The sequence below is a fragment of the Ostrea edulis genome, chromosome 5, assembly GCF_947568905.1.
Source record: "Ostrea edulis chromosome 5, xbOstEdul1.1, whole genome shotgun sequence".
NCBI lineage: Eukaryota > Metazoa > Mollusca > Bivalvia > Ostreida > Ostreidae > Ostrea > Ostrea edulis.
Window position 1 is genome coordinate 78364934 of NC_079168.1, and position 22691 is coordinate 78387624.

A 22691-nucleotide genomic window follows, 5' to 3' on the forward strand; every position below is an offset into this window, starting at 1 on the left:
ATTAATATCTCTGGTACACTCCCCAAGTAAAGTCAATCCCTTTTCTTTGGGGTATGCACCATATGGCGCGCATAAACTGCCAGCATCTCCACACAAGAGTGTTCCTGTGAAGTCGAATATTAGAGATATGTCAAAGATGCAAAAAAATGTTAATGGCAATTTTCTTTTTACGTGGATTGGCGCACACGTATAGTAAAATTGAGTCATTGGATTAATGAAAATGATTACATTTTCCCCCATAATTATAAATTTTCATTTATATTATTTATCAATAATATTTATTTATTTTTTTATTTTATTATTATTATTATAATTTTTTTTTTTTTTTTTTTTTTGGTAAACAAATGGGTGGGATTTTCATGTCCGCAAGCATCTATCATGGTTCAGGGAATTTTTATCATGATTCTATAATGCATTTTTGAAAAATGTTGTGCGTTTGATCAGTGCTCTGAAAGGAAAGGATCCGGAGTATGTTGGGGGGTTGTCATATCCGGGAAAATATTAGCCGGTTTAAGTCGATTATTTTGCTGACAAAATGGCGACTTCGGTGGAGCGATGGATGTGTGATGAGCTCTCTAAACTCGGTTTACCGGCTTCAGAAGATAATGCTAAGTATGTTGTTTGAAGAAAGATACGGATGTAGATGATCATAAAAGATTAGTATATTTCCGAATGTTGTTCATCCATTGGATTTTAGAGAATGCCACATATCAACTGTTTATAGGCCTACTGTTGTGCAATATGTACATGGCTTGGCAGCTGTTAGCAGTTATGTGTAGAATGAGGTAGATTTTGGAAATATATTAAAGGTATCAAATAATGACAATTTTTTACGTTTATTGGTGTATAGTAAATTGAGTACTTAGTAATAAAATGACAATGGTTCAGAGTTGGCGAAAGAGCATAATAAACTACCAGACATGATCATGTCTTGTAGATTAGGGATAATTTAGAAAATCTTCCAGACAAGTTAAAAATTTATCAGACAGAATAAAAAAAAATATCCAACAACCTGAGATTGTTTCGCCTTTTTGTTATTTTCAAGCCTTGAGTGTGACAGCTCAAAACCTTTACTTGTGTTTTAAACAGTTCTCTATTTTTGACCACATAGGAATTGGACTTTCTTATCAATTTTGTTGAGGTTTGATTTTCATTCTATTTGCTGCTCATAGGTGATTGTGGATATAACCATATACCTCGAAACACCCCCTCCCCATAAAACATCTATAGAACAAATGTAACCATTTTCGTTTCATTAGTCATTTTACTATGCATATAAATTCACCATGAAATGTAAAACTTGCCATTTTTATCATCTTTGATATATCTTAAAAGTAGAGAAGGTCAGAGACTTCGAAAATGAAAGTAAATAACCCCTTGGAAAACTCCATACAGTACTAAGAAAGAAAATTATTTGGTGTAGTTGTTTACTCACTCAACCTTGCAATAAAATTTCTTCAAGCTACGCAACACAAAGCCAGTCAATATTTACATGATCTACTACATATAAATTTTCAAAATTTGTAACTGACGAAAATCAAAGCTATCACCAAGGAAGTTAATAGTTATATGTATTCTTAAAATATTTTGTTGTAAACTAAAGGGGAGGGAGATATGCGATCATGTTGACAAACTGTTCAAGCACCTATGTATACACATTCAACTTTCTTTTTCACGTCTGAACTACAATTTTTCAACCATGTGATAGGCCACACAATTGGAAGTAGAATGACATGCGTGATATTGAAAGTATATGCACAGAGTGGGCTTATGATTTCTTGGAAAGCAAATTTGTTGTATAAAAGCAAGTTATCTATACCAGACTAAGTTTTTGTTTGCACAAAAGCCAATAAACAACACAGATATGATCCCTATTTTGTCTGCCAATATCTACCAGACAGTTTGTCAGATGAGTTTCTAAGTTTTACCGGACAAATTGAAAATTTACCTAAGGTATCCAGTAGTCCGGCATCTTTCGCCAACTCTGATGGTTACATTAATCAGATACATATATGATATATATATAACTGTTATTTTTCATAATTATTTTTCTTGTAAATGAAAGAGGGAGGGGGATGTTTATATAATCATTTCCAGAGGCACCTGTGATCTCCAGATCTGTGGCAGTACAAGAAATTTTATCATACATTTTTAGAATTCATCTTTGAAAAATCACATGCATTTACAAAGTCATTATCACATCACTTTGGGGCTGTCACAGTCAGTGTTCGAAATTAGCGTTGGCCCTTCGCCGACGTACACATCGAAGGACTTGCGAATAGTATGACTAAATGGGTCTTTCTCATAATTTTGGGTCGACACGGTTGCCGGGAGTAAAACTTTACAACGTGTGTTGGTTTATGTATTTTGATTACTTAGTTTATATCTATCCAGCACTTTGATTGAATTTGTTGAAATAAATGAACCAATGAGCATCTCTAAAAAAAAAATTACGTATGAGATTTTCAACAGTATCAATTGAAGTCAGCATTTCGCAAATTCTATGGTCGTTATAAGGATCTAGTTCATCAATACAACCTATCATTGGGTCAAATGATGTCTGTCATGTTTCATATTGATTGTTAGGCCGTTCTTGGCACACTGATTTTGACTACGGATAACTCCGTTTACATGATCAGGATATGGGGCTCATGGCGGGTGTGACCGGTTGACAGGGGATGCTTACTCCTCCTAGGCACCTGATCCCACCTCTGGTGTGTCCTGGGGTCTGTGTTTGCCCAACTATCTAATTTGTATTGCTTATAGGAGTAATGAGATTGATCACTGTTCGTTATCTTCACCTTTCATTGGTAAAAGTAATTAATTGTATCATGATAGCATCAAGCGTGCTTTTTATACTTATCTAAATGGTATTTTGAATTAAAATATAAATAACTTTTAAACTATTCATGACCATTTAAGACTCTGTTATGTCACTTATAATGTTTTGTACTGTAATTGCTTGTGAGTTGTGATAGACACCCTTTGTGAAATGAACTTATTTTACCCAATCTGGTAGGGAAAACAATGTGGCGTTTTCTGAATGCTAGTTTAATTTTTGGGCCTACATTGCTGTGGAAGGACTCATGTAGACCCTTTTGCTGTGGGTCCTTTGGTCCCATTGGAAATAATTTTGAATTTCGAACACTGGTCACAGTTCAAAAACATTTTGGTTCAGGATTTTCAAGTTCGGGTATTTCAGTTTAGGTCTATATACAGATATAGCTATTTTAAAAATCTAATATGCAAAATAAAATCAAAAACCTTTATTGTATTTTGTTACAATAATTACTCACAGATGTGGACTCTGGTTTAGATCTATGGTGCTAGAAACAGCTTTGTCGCTTCTACTCGTTTCTATTCCATGCTTTCATTGATTTGTCTAAAATGATTATGATGATCCTGTGGTGTATTTTAAATGTGTCTGACATATCTTACATACTGCAAACAGGTAAAAAAAATTGGCGGTCCTGTCAGTCATTTTTATGCCCTATCCTAAATATGGCCGGGGTATCTAAATATGCTCTGTGTTTATTATTGTGACGTGTCATGTTGTGACATGAAGTATCGGGAAATTCATTTCTATGGTGGAATTGATTGTTCGGTGGAATTCGTTCGGACGAGACTTGAAGGAATGTGGGTCTTTGCAGCTGTTCGTCCAAATAAAGAAAATGTTAATGGTTTCAGTTTCCTATATTTCTTATTTCTTGCGGGGAATAAATTTATGGTTAGGTTTTCTTTCACCCAATTGACACAATCAAATACGTCACAGTCACACTCCATACAGGATATTTTTATCACGCCGCTAGTCAAAACAACATTATTCAACGTCTAAACACCCAGGAGGCTTTTATACATATTTTTAAAACTATACATTCGTCAGGCTTAAACCAGAAATATGCCTGAAGTCAGATATACAAAACGGAATCCAGAGAAAACTAAAACAACGGATTTCAAAATCAGTTGTACTAGATGCCACCGCAAATTCGCCGGGATATCTAATTTGAGAAGGCAGTTTGAACGAATACACCATCCCATCGTTTATGGACTCTTTTTATCAATAAAATAAATATCAGTGTCCATTACATTTAACTTTCACAAACATTTATAAAGTATCATAACGTATTTGTGTATATACATGTTTTTACGTTGCTAAGTAAACACTCCACATTTTTTGTTATTAATAGTAACATGATCCACAATTTTTACCTCAGTAGAGACAATTCTTATAATTTTGTTCTGATGACGACCGCCCCCTGGTCGAAACCGGTCAACCAATAAAGTGTATCCTGCATTCTCACTATGTGTTGGTGATCTATTTCTTTAAGTCTATACTTTGGATACAGACCCTGCTGAATACCACGTGGTATCCACTTGTGAAAATCGTCCACAATTTGAACCTCAAGGTGTTGGTCTCCAGTTTTGACTTTGTTTGTATTTTCCACAAAATGAAAAAATTCAACCTATTTTCCATTGTGAATGGGGCAGAATATCAGGCAATGAGAAGGTACCAATAATCTCTGGGTTTTTAGCTCACTTGAGCCAAAGGTTAATTGTTAGCTCTCACCTGAGCTGAAAGTGAGCTTTTCCGATCACCTTTTTTTGTCCGTCGTCTCTTCGTCTGTAAAGTTTTTACATTTTCGACTTCTTCTCCAGAACCACTGAGCCAGACAAGATCAAATTTACCTGGCAGCTTTCTGCCATAGTACAGATTTATGTTTGTAAAAATCATGGCCCTTGGGGGTAGAGTGGGGCCACAATACTTCTCATTACCAGCTCGTTAGATGTATCACGCTTTGATGACTCTTGTGCGTCATTGGTAAGAAAATGCACAAGTCTCGCGAGCAAGTGCGAGATTACTGGGACATAAACGAAACGGTCATAGCACCCCCCCCCTTTTTTTTTTAAGAGTTAAAATACATGGTGTATTTTTAAATAAAATAACCATTGGTCAAACTGCATTTTTCAAATATTCTAACACAATCTTATTAAAAATGTTACATGTTTTTAAACTCCACCACACCTATTTTAAAAATTCCAAACAATGATGTTCTCTGTTCTAAATCCATCAATATTTTGTAATTTTCAAAATAGCTTGAATGCAGTTTGGAAATGCATTAGTTGTGTTAATTAGTGTTATAAACGTCTTAAAAAATGCAGTTTGGCATATATATCTAAAATATGGAAATTGAGGGGGGTGTGTGTGTTCGTGTACGATTACCAAGTCCATGCCATATGAACCTATCCTAACTGTATAATTCATAGTCTGACAGAATAACTTTAAAAACATATTACTCACATTAAAAGTTTTTGTGTTGGATGTGCATATAGGTTTTTCCCTTCACAGTTCTTTTTGCGATTGATGCTTTATATCGGTCAGATTTGGCAGATATAGTACCTGCTCCCTCAAATAGTTTAATAAGTTTGTCTGTTTTCTTGTAAGAATAATCAATTCCTAAATTTGACTTTAGAATTTTAATCAGTGTTGTGGTTTGCAGTCGGTTATATATAATATGTATCCGATGCCATAATTTATATTATGTATGCCTAAGTAATGTTTACGTATGTTGTCCCGGTAGCACGACTTTACGCACCTTTAATTTGAAGAGTTCCACTAATGGAAATGATAAGTATAGGGGATCAAAATTTTACATGCAAATATATGGGGAAATTTTTAAATATGGGCCAAGGTGACTCATGGGTCTCTTACTTTCATATTGCATTACAAATGTCACATTGGGCGGGGCATTCATGTCCTATGGACATAATTTTAGTTTCTGAAGGACCGATTGAGAAAACATAGCTGTCAGCCCTAATGATTATATGATTAGGTTTTTGTCTATTCACGTCATATTTTGCAGATTTTACAGATCACGATCATGATTTGGAATTGTCTCCGAGGACAAAAAAGGAAAGAAAAACACGAGTCTGAAAAAAAGTTGTAATTTAAACTTCTGTTCCTTCCAAACTGATTTGGCAAAATGGCACAATAATTGATGATTTATCTCTTTTCATTTGATAGAACATACGTATACATACACCGGCAACAAGTACATCATCATTTAGGAAAGACATTGCTACAGTGAATCTAACCACTATAGTCAAATAAATTCATAGATTAGAGTACAGAAACAGGGGTTGAACTGAATGTTTTTTTAAAATCTGCATGTCATGATCAGCAGCGTAGAATAAGGAAGATGAATATGGAAGCAGAAAGGGCAGGGGGGTTGGGGGCCACCCTAAGGCCCCAAATGGGTCCAGGGCAAAGCCCTGGTGAGGGCCCAGGGGGCAAAGCCCCCGGAAGCTGGTGCATTTTAGACAATTACCATGGTAAGAAAGGTATTTTCAAAGTCTCCAATACACATTTTCTTTAATTCTAAACACAGGTACATGGGGTAAGGACATCGTAATTTTCTTCCAATTTTAAAAAAAAAAAGATTATCCATTAGTTTTACTGCAATGATTTTTTCATTCATTTTCAGAAATTTTGTACTCTTTTTATAGCAACTAAATTAAATGTGTTTTTGAATTCCGTGAACGCTTAAATAAAACTACTAAAATTTGATGTATCTAAACTGAAAGAAGATACAATCAAATTTTAGTACTTCTAAATTTCTTCTTTTTTTTTACCACAACAATGTGGAAGCACATGCTTCGGATGCTTCATAGGAAGCTACGCCACTGACGATGTATCTGTCACAGATGGCTGGTCGTACAGATTGTGGAAAATAAAGTAGAAATATGAATCTTTTTTGTTGACACAAAATGGTAATTTATGTATCGTTTAAATACCACACCCTGCATTGAAAGAAGTATTATATCAATACAAGGGAAGAAAATCACCATCTTGGAAAAATACCCCCACTCAGTTCAACAAGGCAAAAAATATTGAATTATCACATCACATTGCAATTTGACCTTGGATTAACCACATTTTTTGATAATCATCCATGTGATCAGGAATACACTCTCGTGTCATAACAACTATGAGACATCAATACTAACGTAGGTAGGACTTGTTGGATCAATTATAAATAATCATTGTAATGGTAGATTTGTTGTTTGCCGATGATCTGTAAATAGTAACAAACGATGCTACATTCTATTCTAATGAAATAAAGCTACCAGAAGACAAAGGTTTGATAAAACATAAACTCTGGTTTTTAAATAAATGAATAACAAAAGCCTCACACTTTGAATTCAATGTAATCATCCCTATAAGCAAACAGAGCATGTGGCATGTGTGTATATCTGTGATTATAATGTGATGTCTGATCTTTAAAGCATTTATTTATATAATTCTTAATTTCTATAAATATATATATAAAAGAAAAAGACAGGTGGAAACAGTTGTTGAAATTGGTCGTTGATGTAAACATTTATATGATTCCGAGTCCAAGTTTAAGAAAAGCAAATTAAGCATCGCGGTAAAAAGAAACGGATATGAGACGATCATGGTTTGTAAATCACCACTCCCTAAGATTTTTGAGTGTCCATTATTTTCACTCGCAATTTTTCAAATTTACTCTTCTTTTGCAAGTATTTCTTGCTAAATCCAACCCCTGTGATACATCAACAACCAGAATATGAAATTACTTGATATAAACAATGAACTGTTTACTTGTAGATATATTTTGAGCATTGGAAATGCCACTGAGATCCAGGAGTACATGCTGGAGTTGCTAGATGGCTCAGATCCCAAAGTGACAACATTTATCTCTCAGTTAATACAGAAGTGGAGACCAGCAGAAAAACCACCAGATAGAATTACTGTTAGTGTTTCTATTCATAGAGGCAAAGAAGTTCATTTATAGGGGGGTGGGGGGGGGGGGGCTTTAGGTTGCCATCCAAAACCTACTGTACATCACAGCCAGTTGATAGAATGACCAGATAACATTGCAGTCAATGTGTCTTTTTATAGAATGACCAGATACAGTATAACATTACTGTCTGAAAAAACTTTATTGCTGTCCAATAAAAACTAAAAAACAAGATGTGAAACACCAATGTCCCAGTATGGCAACAAAGTTAATAATAGCCAAGGTTAAACATTTTCAAAAGTAGGTCAAACCTCAAGGCCAGGGCCAGAGAACACTTTGGTACATAAGAAAGGTTTTGTCACAAGGAATACATATGGGAAATATGAAAGACATGTCACTAAGAGTTCAAAAGTTATGGCCCAGGTTAAAGTTTTTCAAAAATAGGTCAAACTCCTATGTAAAGGTCACGAGGTCAAAAATCTTGCACCTAAAGAAATTCAAAATTCTTTTCAGTAAACATGGTAAATAATAGAATATAATTTAATTCTTATTGTATCCTTGTCTCTGATCGGTGAAATTCCAATTGAGGAACGCAGGTTATTTTTGTATAACCTGGTTTGGTATTGGGACATACCCCCTTGACAACCAGAAGCCGGACCTATTTTTTTCTCTCTCTCTCTAAATTTACATCGCAGCACTGTTTTCAGCCTTCTATGGAATAGAAAGTCAACATGTACAATAAGATACTTCGGTTTGATACACATGCTGTTTTCTCGTTGTCAATATTAGCATCTACTTGTACGCAAATCACTGTTGTAAAACATCTTTCTCTGTATGTATGGTCGAATAAGAGATCAATGATTTGCCAAGTAAGCATTACCCTGTTCATTTTGAAATACATTTCTCACTGGGGAAAGGGGGGGGGGGGGGGGTGTTTCATTGCTTGATCCGTCTTTCAACAAAGCAAACAAAAATTCATACGTCACATTTTATCACATGATGTCAGACACATTGACATGTGGATCGCGATTTGTCACCTGCTTACATATTTTTTTGTGTCGGATTTACTATTAGCGACAATGTTACACACAGGGGTAAGTTTTCATGTAGTAGAAGTTTTCACAGAGTTACAGTTGTAAATTATTGCATTTTTGGATATTTGAAGATTTATTTTGAGTTGGCCTAAACAATGCAATTTCCCGTATTTTCTCAATCTGTCAGAGATGATCGACTTCAAAGTCGATCTCTATCTCTAAAGGGCAGCGAAATATGCATTGCATGCATAGTCTACACATATTTTCTATCATTACAAACTTCACTTTCGGTACAATATTTTGATAAATGGCTAGACTCCGTAGAAGAACTAAGATTAAAGATGGCGACCTTCGTGAACAGCTAGCTTCGTCGTGTTGCTAAGTGAATCATTGCGCTGCTCAGTTGACTTGTATTTTTCCGAGTTTATGTACATTTTGATAAACGAAGGTTAGCATCTTTTTCCCTTGCATTAAATTATAAGGAATGACTTTAATTCTTCGCGGATTATAAAACATAAACTGACCCAAACCAGGTTATACTCATATAACTTGCCCCAGAATTAAAGTAATTCCATAAATAGATTTATTTGAAACCCCATATACCTTTAATAGGTTTACTATTTGAGATGTGAAATACCTCAAGTTTATTGCTTATTTATGATACCTTTAGGTTTATCGTAAATCAGATCAGGATGATGTGTACATCAATGGTAAAAATTCCTCCAGATCATCGAAGAGCAGTAACTCTGTCCAAACGAAAGTGAAACCGAGTGAATCTCTACAGAGAGAGCAGGTCAGTGAACTAGTTCATTAAAGTGTCATCAGTGGGAGATTGCTCCAAGCTGTACACTGAGGAATAAATACTGTATACAGGGAATATTTGTCCGGTTTTATTTTCACCCCTTTCACCCTTGTTGTCACTGGGTGAATTTAAGAGTGGGTGAAACTGTTTTTTCTTTTAGCTTTTTTTTAACACAACTATGTCTGAATCCATTAGCAATTGTAGAAAGGTGAAAATAACCCTGTATACAGTGATGATACTAGGCGTAGCTGCACATGTTGCATTGTATGCGTAAATTGTTGCTGAAGGTCTAGCTTCAGGTTGCTCGTACAGCTGTACAATATCTTAGTATTCAACATTCCATCAAAACCATTTCCATTGGCGATGCACTTGATTACAACTGCCAAACTTTCTTTGTCCTTAGCTGCACCAAGAATCCAAGAAGACCAAGTTTATTCCTCTGTTTAGTCAAGAAGGAGAAGCTAAATCTGTGATAAAACTGGCAGGTATGAATGAGATTACATAGCTTCTGAAACTAATTAGATGTATTGAATGATATTACATAGCTTCTGAAACTTATTAGATGTATTGAATGATATTACATAGCTTCTGAAACTAATTAGATCTATTGAATGATATTACATAGCTTCTGAAACTAATTAGATGTATTGAATGATATTACATAGCTTCTGAAACTTATTAGATGTATTGAATGATATTACATAGCTTCTGAAACTAATTAGATCTATTGAATGATATTACATAGCTTCTGAAACTAATTAGATGTATTGAATGATAGTACATAGCTTCTGAAACTAATTAGATCTATTGAATGATATTACATAGCTTCTGAAACTAATTAGATGTATTGAATGATATTACATAGCTTCTGAAACTAATTAGATCTATTGAATGATATTACATAGCTTCTGAAACTAATTAGATCTATTGAGCTTAAAAGAGCTTTCCTCATTTGAGTTTGTTTGTCACCCTTTACTTTGCCACTTTTTAAGCATACTTTTTTTCTTCTTGCATTTAATTTTTGTACAGCTATATTGTTTATGTCTTTTAAATTATAATATATGTAAGGGATATACACTGAGTTTTGTAATGTGGTGGTCAGACTGGTTTGTGTGGTGGTCATATGGGTTCAGGTGGTGTTCAGACAGGTTCGCTTGGTGGTCAGACTGGTTCGGGTGGTGGTCAGACAGGTTTGTGTGGCGGTCAGGCAGGTTTGTGTGGCAGTCAGACTGGTTTGTGTGGTGGTCAGACTGGTTCGGGTGGTGATTAGATGGGTTCGGGTGGTGGTCAAACTGATTCATGTGGTGGTCAGACTGATTTGTGTGGTGGTCAGACATTTTTGATAGCTGTTAGCCAGATAGCTCAGTTGATAGAACGCGTGACTGGAGATTCATGGGGCCCGGGTTTGAATCCTTGTCCGGTCCATTGTATTTTTTCCCTTCCTGTTACATTTGGTGCTGTGGCCACACTTGGAATTCAAGTGAAAGCACTGCCAGGGCCAAAAGAATCTGGCTGTATGTCTTCGAGGGTGAAGACAATTTAAGGAGGTGGGAAAGGGCAGCAGGGCTTGAAACTAACTTTTTATGTCAGCAGTCCAGCTGGACTGATGGGGTATAATTTCAACCAATCCGCAGAAAAATTTACCAGTCCAACAACTTTCCAGAAATAATTAAACATATTTCATTAATGTTATTAAAATGAAATTTAACTCAATATGCCTCACTTATAACACTTAAATGTTGGATTTATATTTACGAATCAGATTCGTCTGATATCTACAGATTGAAGCATGTCAAATGTGTATAAAATTTCATATTAAGTTTATTTTCCAAAATGATGCATTAGAAAATTAACCAGTCCCATCGGACTAAATAAAACAAATGTCAGTCAGTCCGCCAGACTTTTAGCCAGTCACAGACTGACGGGCATATGTTAATTTCGAGCCCTGGGCAGTATATGTAGTTACATGTAAGGGGCATATGAACTGTGGACATTGTCTGGATAGTTCTGTGGTTAGAGTGCTAGATTAATAATGTAGGGATCCTGGTTCAATCCCAAGTCCAGCCCAAAATTTTCTCCTTTCCTATCCTATACTGTTTAGCGGGTTTATTCCACAGGTCTAAAATTTGGTGATTTGCTGGCTGAAAGGTATGCTAATAATTTTAGCGGAATAAATCTTGGCAGACAGGGAAGAGTTGTCTCTCTTTCAAATAGTGAAGTCGCAAATGGGTGCATATTTGGCAATTGAAAATTTGGCGGAAAGCTATCTAACCGCTAAAATAAGCCAAACTTATAACTCGCTATACGGTATTACATTTGGTGACTTTGACCACCCCTGGACTTCAGGTGAATCTGGATCGTGTGTCTTCAAGGGATAAAAATGTAGTAGTTAGAGCTATATGGACCATGGATTAGTCACTAACCAGGTCATCTTGAAATAGGGTATGTCACTTGCCAAGAGAAATGATATAGGAAGTGGTGAAAATATGGTTCAGTGTTTTAAAACTCTCCTTCTGAAGTCAGAAGACCCACTTACCCAAGAAAGCTGAATCTTGTGTTTGAATTTGTTCAAACCATGATTCCTTCGGGCAGTGCCACAATAGGCATTTTAAATTTTTATATAGCAGTATACAGAAAAATTCTTCTTCTCCAGATTGATATGAGAGTGTAGAGGTCAGACTGGTTCAATTGTTGGTGACCAGATAGCTCACTTGGTAGAACACCTGACTAGAGATTCAGGGAGCTCGGGTTTGTCATAACCCTGATACGTACACTCAGGTTTTTATATGCCCGTCAAAGACGGGACGTATTATGGTATGGCGTTGTCTGTCCGGACCTTGTGGGCAGGATACAGACCGAACTGTAAGCTCCAGGATTTTACAACTTGGTACATTTAATCACCATGATGAGAGGAAGATGCCTATTATTTTTCAAGGTCAAGGTCACAGTATCGCTTAGTAGGAAAAGCTTGAAGACAGTATACAAATCAAACTGTTGGGGCTAGGACCGTCAAACTATGTGCAAATACTCTTTATGCCAAGTGGAGGATGCCTGTTGTTTCCAAAGGTCAAGGTCGTAGTAGCAGGATGCAGACCAATTCATTGGGGCAATGACTATTAAACTTGGTACACATACATCCTATGCCAAGTGAAAATATTACATAGAGTACATGATTTGTCTTGTTTTTTCAATGCAAAGAAAGTATGTCAGACTCTGATGATTGCTGATACTACTTGATGGCAAGGTCTACAAATCATGGTGTAAGAAAAATGCCCTATATTAGCTTTTCATGGGCGTTTTATGTACCATTGGTATTGTTCTGAACACTGATACCCCCAGGAATTTAATGTTTAACACAGCTAGGGAGTGTAGGAAAATTCTTAATCAGTATTCCATAATATTTGATCAACTTAAAGTTGCATTTTGAGTCATTTCGTTGGATTTCACATACTTTTGTGCAGAATTTTTGTGACGATCATTTTCTTCATGCTTGCTAAGTTTCCTTCAAAGAAGAGGGGCATATTGCTTTGCATCTGTCAGTTGGTATGTATCTCGGTCTGTAGACCACATGTTGTCTGCTCAATGTCTTGAGAACCATTCACTTGATCATAATGATATTTCATATGTGGGTTGGTTATGTGTAGAAGAGGACCCTTATTGATTTTGAGGTCAAAAGGTCAAGGGTCAATCCACTCTAAACATAGGAAGATATTGTCCGCCCATAAAATATCTCGAGAACCCTTTCTTTGACAGACATCAAACTTGGTACATGTACATTGTAAGGAGTAGATAACCTCTATTGATTTTGGAGTCACATGGTGAAAGGTCAAGGGTCAAACTGGGCATAGGAATATTCTATCCACTCAATATCTTGAGAACTCTTTGCTTGAAAGGCATCAAACTTGGTACACTGGTACATCCTAAGGGTACATGAACTCTATTGATTTTGAGGTCACATGGTCAAGGGTCAAACTGGACATAGGAATATTCTGTCCACTCAATATCTTGAGAACCCTTTGCTTGACAGATATCAAACTTGGTACACTGGTACATCCTAAGGAGTAGATGACCCCTATTGATTTTGATGTCACATGGTTAAAGGTCAAGGGTCAAACTGAACATAGCAATATATTGTTTGCTCAATATTTTGAGAACCCTTTGCTTGAAAGACATCAAACTTTTTACACTGCTACATCATAAGGAATAGATGGCCTTATTAATTTTGAGTTCACATGGTCAAAATTCAAGGGTCAAACTGGACATAATAATATATTGTCTCTTATATTTTAAGAATAATTTGCTTAATTGACACCAACTTAGTATACTGGTACATCCTAAGGAGTAGATGACCCCTATTGATTGTTAGGTCACATGGTCAAAAGCCAAGGGTCAATTCACTCTGGACATATACTGTAGGAAGATATTTTCTGCTCAATATCTTGAATTATTTTGGCACTACTATAAATTAAATGATTCTTGTGTTTAACCCTTTTCAATTATGCACCACAGTGGCATTTATATGTTTACAAACATTTCTTGTTGCTGAAAATTCCCAAAGACATAAAGTAAGGTTTCTCAACCCTCATGCGATGTCATCATATTTCATGATTCAAAGTCTGACCAATTATTATTATGCCCCTTCGAAGAAGAGAGGCATATTGGTTTGCACCTGTCTGTTGGTAGACCACATATTGTCCACTCACTATCTTAAAAACCAATTACTTGATTGTAATGATATTTCATATGTGGGTTGGTTATGAGAAGAAGAGGACCCCTATGGTTTTTCAGGTCAAAAGGTCAAAGGTAAAGGGTCAATCTACTCTGGATATTGGAAGACCTTGTCCGCACAATATCTTGAGAACCCTTTGCGTGATAGACATCAAACTTCGAACACTGTTACTTCCCAAGGAGTAGATGACCCCTATTGATTTTTAGGTCACATGGTCAAAGATCAAGGATCAAACTGGACATAAGAATATGCTGACCACTTAATGTTTGGAGAACCCTTTACTTGACAGGTATCAAACTTAGTACACTGGTACATCTTCAGGAAAAGATTAACCCCCCCCCCCCCAACCCCCCCCCCCCCCATTGATTTTGAGGTCACATGGTCAAGGGTCAAACTGTATATAGGAATATACTGTCCACTCAATATCTTGAGAACCCTTTGCTTGACAGACATCAAACTTGGTACACTGGTACATCTGCAGAAGATGACACCCCCCCCCCCCCCCCCCCCATTGATTTTGAGGTCACATGGTCAAAGATCAAGGGTCAAACTGGACATAGGAATATGCTGTCTGCTCAATATCTTGAGAACCCTTTGATTGACAGACATCAAACTTGGTACACTGGTACATCTTCAGAAGAAGATGACCCCTATTCATCTTGAGATCACATGGTCAAAGGCCAAGGGTCAAACTGGGCATAGGAATATACTGTCCACTGAATATCTTAAGAACCCTTTGTTTGACATACATCAAACTCATTACACTGATACATGACCCCAGTTGATTTTGAGGTCACATGGTCAAAGGTCAATGATTAAACTGGACATAGTAATATATTGTCTCCTACATATGTATATTTTAAGAATTATTTGCTTGATTGACAACAAACCTGGTACACTGGTACAGCATAATGAGTAGATGACCCTTATTGACTTTTAGGTCACTTGGTCAATCCTCTCCTGACATTGGAAGATATTGCTCAATATTTCGAATTGACGATACTACTGTCAATCAAATTATGCATGTGCATAACCATTTTCAATTTTGCACTGGGGGGGGGGGGGGGGGCATATATGCTTCACAAACATCTCTTGTTAGAATTGAACTACTCTAAGCACAAGGGCGAGAGAGCTCTCAGTTCTTGTATAGAGATAGATTCTTTTATAAAGTAGGAAATTTTTAAGATTGATTTTTTTTCTAATTTTTTTTTTCTTGGTGAAAGATTAAATAATTTCAAATGGTATGATTTAGTTGTTCTTTGATATCAATATAAAGGAGCACTCTAAAAATAGGCTGCATTTATAAATAGAGAATAGTTTGCAAAAATTCACAAATACTTGGAATTTTTTTAACATAAAGATAGTTCATTTTATATTCTATGAAATTGTTTGAATTTTGAATTCATAATTTTTGTTTGATTCAGGACGACATACTTGTGAATGCCAGGCTACCAAACATAAGCTGATTGCCAACTGTGTACATTGTGGACGCATTGTATGTGAACAGGAAGGATCAGGACCATGTCTCTTCTGTGGAAACCTGGTAAGCAACAGAGAGGCATCGCATTGATGGTCAAAACAGAACCTGCTTTGAAATTTGAATTTTCTTGGTAATATGGTTTTTGACTTTATCAGTATACATATTTCTACACTGTGACAAATATCATAGTCACATTTTTTTTCGTGATTTTAATTGTTTTATAACCAGGTTTGTACGAAAGAGGAACAGGAAGTGTTAGCGCGTGGTTCACGGAAGAGCGAACAATTACGTCAGAGACTAATGAAGGACAGAGGTCAGGAAGAGTATGACAAAGCTGTACAACACAAAAATAAACTTCTGGAGTACGACAAAACAAGGTCAGTCTGACTGTACCATCCAATCATAGATGAACTGAATGTACATTGTATTGTCTCATCAAATGTAAGAATATCAGATTGGACAATTCTCTAACTTAGGGCTGTTCCAGAAATGATCAAATGGGGGGTTGGGCGGCAAATGATATTTTTTTGTGTGGGTGGTCGTATTTTTTCATATTTTAATTGGTGCGTGGTTGGACTGTTAAAAAAATATTTATTATGGGTAGTGGGTAGTTTCTATTGTTTTATTTTGTGCCACGTGGGTGTTGAGTTTTCAGAATATTTTTATTGTCGCTCTTGTCGTGTTGGTTACAAAACGTCGGAGGGAAAATTGAAAACGTGCTTTCGAAATTGGAAGTAACATAGAACTATTCGAGTTGTCGCTCTTTGCAGCGCATAACTTTCCATTACGGCACTCTTCAAATTAGAGGCGTGTTTAGTAGGGTCCCTTTGGACGTGATGGCGGCGAACTCTCTTCGGTAGATTATTACAGTTTACAGTGCATCGATTTTGGGAATATTTTGAAACCAATAGGTATTCCGTTTTCTAATAAAAATAGGCAAACCTTAGTTGATTTATACAAGGGTACCGATGCGTTATATTTATCAGTCGGTGTGATGGTGATATAGAGGCCTCCGGGCGCGGGCTCCATTAGAAGACGAACGATTCGTGGAAAAACATATCCATACCCATTTCATGATAATAGCATCGTTTGGACTCCTAATCTTTCCAACATTCCCGCCATAGATGCCTTTGATTGTTGATGTGACATCGTTTCTTCAGAACTACTGTGATACAATGTCGCACAGGCATTACCGCGTCATTGACTAGAATGTTTGTTCCGAAAACCTCGCGAGATTTGTACCGTTTTCATTTTTAAAAATATTTTTGTGGTGGGTCTGGTTAGTTTTTTTTTTTTATTAGATGGGTCATTGTAAAATGAGTTTATTAATTTGATGGGTCATGGAGTAATTTTTTATTTTTTTTTATGGGTGCTTGGTATATACAAAAGGTGCCTCCCGACAACCCCCCCCCCCCCCCCCCCCCCATGTATTTATTTCTGGAATAGCCCTTAGATACTTTTACTCCTTTTACATAGTTAAGGAATTTCATCGTCTGTTACAATACCCTGAAACTTCGTCTTTGTTGAATATCAGGTGATACTACATATTTTTATATATTTTGTTATAGATTTTATTTTTTACTGATTAGCCAAAGTTTTCCTGAGCTTGCTCTGGAACAGCTGGAAAACTGTTTTTACTTGCATATTGACTTATGGGGTCATATCTGTTGACAAATGATGATGAACTTTAGATTACGTTGGTAAAATTTCATAATTTATTGCAATTTAACTGCTGTTCGTAGGTGTTCTTACTTTACTTTATCGCAATTCACCTTTGAATAAGAATGCTGTACCCGATATAGTATTGCGTTGTGTGACGACACAATTGAATGAGACGATTGAACAATTTGAATGACATGTTTGATGTAATACAACAAGAGTTTTCATTGGCAGAATACAGCCCGCCCACTTTCTCGAGCGGATTCAGTGTAGCTGGAGAACTATACATAGCTCTCTGAAAAGATCCACTTCTTATAGAAACCTTCGATTTACGGGTCACAAAAAGCTGCGGACGGTTGAGGCCTGATATAGGTGTATTCTTGTGTTGCTGTCTCATAAACTCAATATAAAAAAATCTTAACATATTTTCCTATTGTATACTTGTGTCCAAACTTACCTTCAAATATTCATTAAAGCCACACACAACCCGAAAACTCGCAGCTTCAAATGCTTTCGTTTGTTGACGTAGCCATTTTAGGTAGCCGGTCAATTCGAACTCTTGCTATTGGTATCTATTCATAAAATTGGTTGTAAGTTATGTATTTGCTCTTCATTTATTATCAACACAAATAATTAATAGAAATTGAAACATTTTTTGTACCAGTTTTTGTAAAGGTAAAATAAGCTCTTGATTAACGAAAATCTACATAAGCCCATTAGATGGAGACCGGCCGCACATGACTAATGAAAGCTGCATTGCCGTGAGTTTAGCTATTTGAATAATTATCATTTAATAGGACTGGGGTGGTATATTATTTAAACTATTTAGCTAAAATATTTGTGGGGCATTAGTACACATCTAGGCGCTATTGTGCCAGTATGGAAATGAACCAGGATTCAAATTGACTGGCTACCTAACATGGCTACGTCTACGAACAAAATCATCAAAAGCTGTGATCGAGTTTTTGGGTCGTAAGGGGCTTTAATAAATATTTGAAGGTATGTTTGGACACAAGTATAGTAGGGAAATATGTAAGGATTTTTTTTTTGATATTAAATTTATGAGACAACAGCACAAGAATACAACTTTTTCTCTTTCTTCCTTTGAAGTTTTTATACGCCCGTCTTAAGACGGGCCGTATTATGTTATGGCCTTCATGTCCGTCCGTCTGTCTGTCCGTCCGTCTGTTAGCTTTTTCGTGTCCGGCTCATAACTTAAATACTATAAGGCCTAGAATAATAAAACTTTGTCAGTTGATACATCTTGGGTAGAAGGTGTGTCGCACATTAAAACCAGGTCGCTGTGACTTTTAATTAAGAAGATATGGCCAAATATGGTAAAACCCTGTCCGGCTCATAACTTGAAAACTATTTGATCTAGAATCATGAAACTTGGTCATCTTATGCATCTTAGGTAGAAGGTGTGTCGCACTGTACTTTAAGGTCACTGTGACATTTAGTTGAAGTGATTTTTTGAAAAAAGTATGTTATAATTGGTACAATCCCTACTCATATAAGAGTTTTGTAGAAAACCTCATTCAAAAATGTTACATCAAGAAAACACATATTTTTTTATGATATACTGTACAGCTTTTTTTTAGCCTATGTAATGTTTCCTTTGTTTCTAACAATAACATGAGAAATTCCACTTGTCCCATGGGAGTAGCATGCAAAGGGCATTTTGACAAGACTAATTAATGAGTTTTGTGTAGAGCATCTCTGATCAACATGATCAAGCAGGTGTTATCTTTATCTCTAGGGAATTGGGCAGAGAGATCTTAGCCTCTTAATTGCTGATATACCAGAAATTATTTGTGAAAGTAAATTTGTTTGTTGTGGTTAGTCTTTATTTTCAAAATTAATTTGACATTGTACTATATAATTTTTAATTTTTTTTCTCAGCAACCTATATGCAGAGTATCATTTCTCACTAAGACAACAAATGGTTGCAATATGTATAAAGGCCTATTTTAATGATTAGTATTTTGATGTTTTGTTATGGCTGTGGCATTGTTCAGAAAAAAGATATACAATGAACAAAGCTGCAGATTGGGCATTTGTGTAAATCTGAACAGATGAAATAGTATTGCAATAACCATATTAAAAAATGTTAATTCAAGAAACTACACATTCTTCATTATATACACTGTACTATACAGCAGTATATAACAAACAAATTATTTCTTTTGTGTCAGTAACAAGAGAAATTTCCCTTGTCCCATGGGTGTAATTATCAAGCAATTCAGGAGGCATTTTGCTAACAGAAAAATTGCATTCTGTCAAATTACAGATTAATTAATGAGTTTAGAAGATTTCTGTTACAGCAATCTGATCAAGGAGGTGCTATCTATATCTCTTGCAATCAGGGAATTGCATGGGCAGAGGAATCTGGCCTTCTAATTGATCTGTCAAATTTTAGAACAGTTCTAATTGGTAGCCATTACTTTGAAAGTTAATTTGGTATAAAGTTTAAGAATTAATATGATATTGTAAAATATATTTTTATTTTATATCTCAACAACAAGGTGCAGATTGTCATGTCTCACTAAGATGACAGTTTTACAGTCTAAGAATAAACATAATGACTAATGTTTGCTGTTTTATTACGCTGTGCATTGTTCTTCATTCCTTAAAATACAATGAGCAAAGCTGCAGATGTGCATTTCTCAAGTCTAACACAACCAGTTGAGAAATATATGATGTATTATTTTTTTCTAATTAATAACTACACCATAGGAGATGCACCAGTGTTTGAAATAACCGTTTTTAATCTATATTTATTTATATTGACATCACCATGCATATTTTACTTTTATACTTGAAGATTTGACAAAGGCAGATACTGATATATGTATTTTTTGATATGTTGAATAAATCAACCTTTTTGAGTACTCCCATTTATTGTAAGTTGTTTGCTTGGATAAAGGGCTATCTTGCACTTTAATCATTTCATTGAAAACATTTGGGAAAATGTTTTTATATCCTTTTAAAAATCATTAAGCTTACATTATCAATATTTGAAGCAATGTCACATGAGGCCATAAAGTGGGTAAGATTCTTAAAGGAAGGTTGACATTTGGTTCCATGCATACCTATCTCTTCATGGTGATATGTTCATGTTAACAATATGTGACGGGCGTATCATGTGCCGTGGCGGTGCACTTTATTTTCCATCTAGCATCTGGCCGTCATGTTTTCAAATGCTGACTACTCCCGTATAAGGGAATTTGGGCAGACTTATACATATGGACCAATGAGAGTTTCTGTTGCATTTCACAATTGTATTACAAACAGATTCAATTGTGTCGTCACACAACGCAATACTATATCGGCCAAAGCGTTCTAATTCAAAGGTGAATTGCGATAACCTTATAAATATATATCTGGAATATATTGTGTTTATTTTCATTATTATAGAAAATATTTTGAATTACAGTTTACCCGATCCCAATCAAATTTAACTAAATATTTACATAAAGTACCAGCACATTGCATTTAATTTTCCAGATTATGCCTTTATCTTATCTTTAAAGTATTAAGTCTTTTTAGTCAACTGAACAGTGAATATTATCATTCAGTGGTATTTAGATTTACATAAAAATGGAATGATTATTGTGTTTGTTTTCATTATTATAGAAAATATTTTGAATTACAGTTTACCCGATCCCGATCAAATTTAACTACCGTATATACTCGCCTATAAGTCGGATTTTTGGGAGTCAATTTTTGGTTCAAAACTCTATGTCCGACTTATAGGCGCATCCTAAGAAGATTGGTATTTTTCTAGGCGGCGTAATGTAGTGTTTGTTTTTTTTTAAACAACTCCGACAATTATCATGGATTACCACACAAATGATTATTGTTTACAAATATCTAGACATGTATTGTTTATGTATTTTAAAATAATGTATAAAGTACAAGTATTTACATATTTTTATCTTGTTTAAAATTATTTACATATCAGTAACTAATACTTTCAATTCAACTAATCTATCGTTTATCGGTAAAATTGAATTACGAACCCAATTTAATATTGAAATATCCATATGTATACTGGCTGAAATATATTTCATAAAAGATTGAATATTGTTAACAGATAATTTAGATCATCATTCTTGACTCTTAAAAACTCTTATTGTTGATACATTGAATTATACTGGAACCCCACAATAACCGCGAGGCGCATGCCACTAAGTAAACACGGTGCCAGGTACTGGTAATTAGGATACCATAATTGTGTAGGTAAACAAGGGATCATTGTCCATGATAGATCAAGGGTTACGTTTAAACCCCAAACAGATATGGCTTGGATATTGAGCACCTCATAATTATTAATTTCTCAAAATATTTTTTGAAACATAGGTAAAAACACTAGAGCATTGTCTTGAAATTGTCATCCGATTCTGACAAAAATTTGCACCGACTTATAAGCGGGTCAATGGCAAATTCCTACAAAATAACCTTAAAAAATACAACCGACTTATAGGCGGACCGACTTATAGGCGAGTATATACGGTAAATATTTACATAAAGTACCAGCGCATTACATTTAATGTTGTTTTAAATCTGCACTGGATGTGTTTTTTAAAGGCCAGCAATTATTCAATTGATTAGAATCAATAATTGGCCAGTGGACAAAGAACCAAAATATAAAATAGATTAATGAATTGAAAATGGAGGTTTATAAAGGCATAGAACCCCCCTCCCCCCTCCCAAAAAAAAAAACTCAAAGGGGGGGGGGGGCACAAGAAAATCAAAGATCATGAATTCCAACTAACTATCAATCATACGTAAAATTAATTACTGATGTAATATGTCACATCGCTCAATTCTTTCTCCAAACAAAATAGTAATAATCGGGATCAGGATGCCATAAATCTTCAATAGATTGAATGTTTTTTCTGGTCAAAATATCACTAAAAAACAAATACTTTTGGTAATTTTGCAATATTATTTTATAATCATGTTTATTTAAGTGGTATACATACAAATAAACAACTACATTACATTAAATCATGAAGTTTTACCAGCGTACTCTAAAGTACTCTAACATACTCTAGCATACTCTGTTTAGTAGGACCCGTAGATGAATGTGTACTTCTAGTTATAGAATTAGAAATACGCCTAGGTTTAGATAAATATGGAATAAAAAGGTTATTGAATGAATATCTGGAATTATTCCTGTCTCTACATGGAACCAGACACTGGGCATGCAGATTGAAGATTT

The 22691-nt window shown here is 35.3% G+C and overlaps 1 protein-coding gene across 1 annotated transcript in view; it reads left to right on the forward strand.

Annotated features, from left to right (window-relative positions):
* Positions 1-497: 497 nt before the first annotated feature.
* Positions 498-22691, forward strand: part of LOC125649888 (activating signal cointegrator 1-like) — a 36957-nt gene continuing 14763 nt past the window's right edge. The window contains exons 1-6 of the mRNA XM_048877730.2: positions 498-612; positions 7628-7772; positions 9465-9587; positions 10000-10081; positions 15750-15868; positions 16034-16182. Coding sequence (XP_048733687.2) covers positions 536-612; positions 7628-7772; positions 9465-9587; positions 10000-10081; positions 15750-15868; positions 16034-16182 — 695 coding nt within the window. The 5' untranslated portion in view covers positions 498-535. The remainder of the gene's footprint in view (positions 613-7627; positions 7773-9464; positions 9588-9999; positions 10082-15749; positions 15869-16033; positions 16183-22691) is intronic.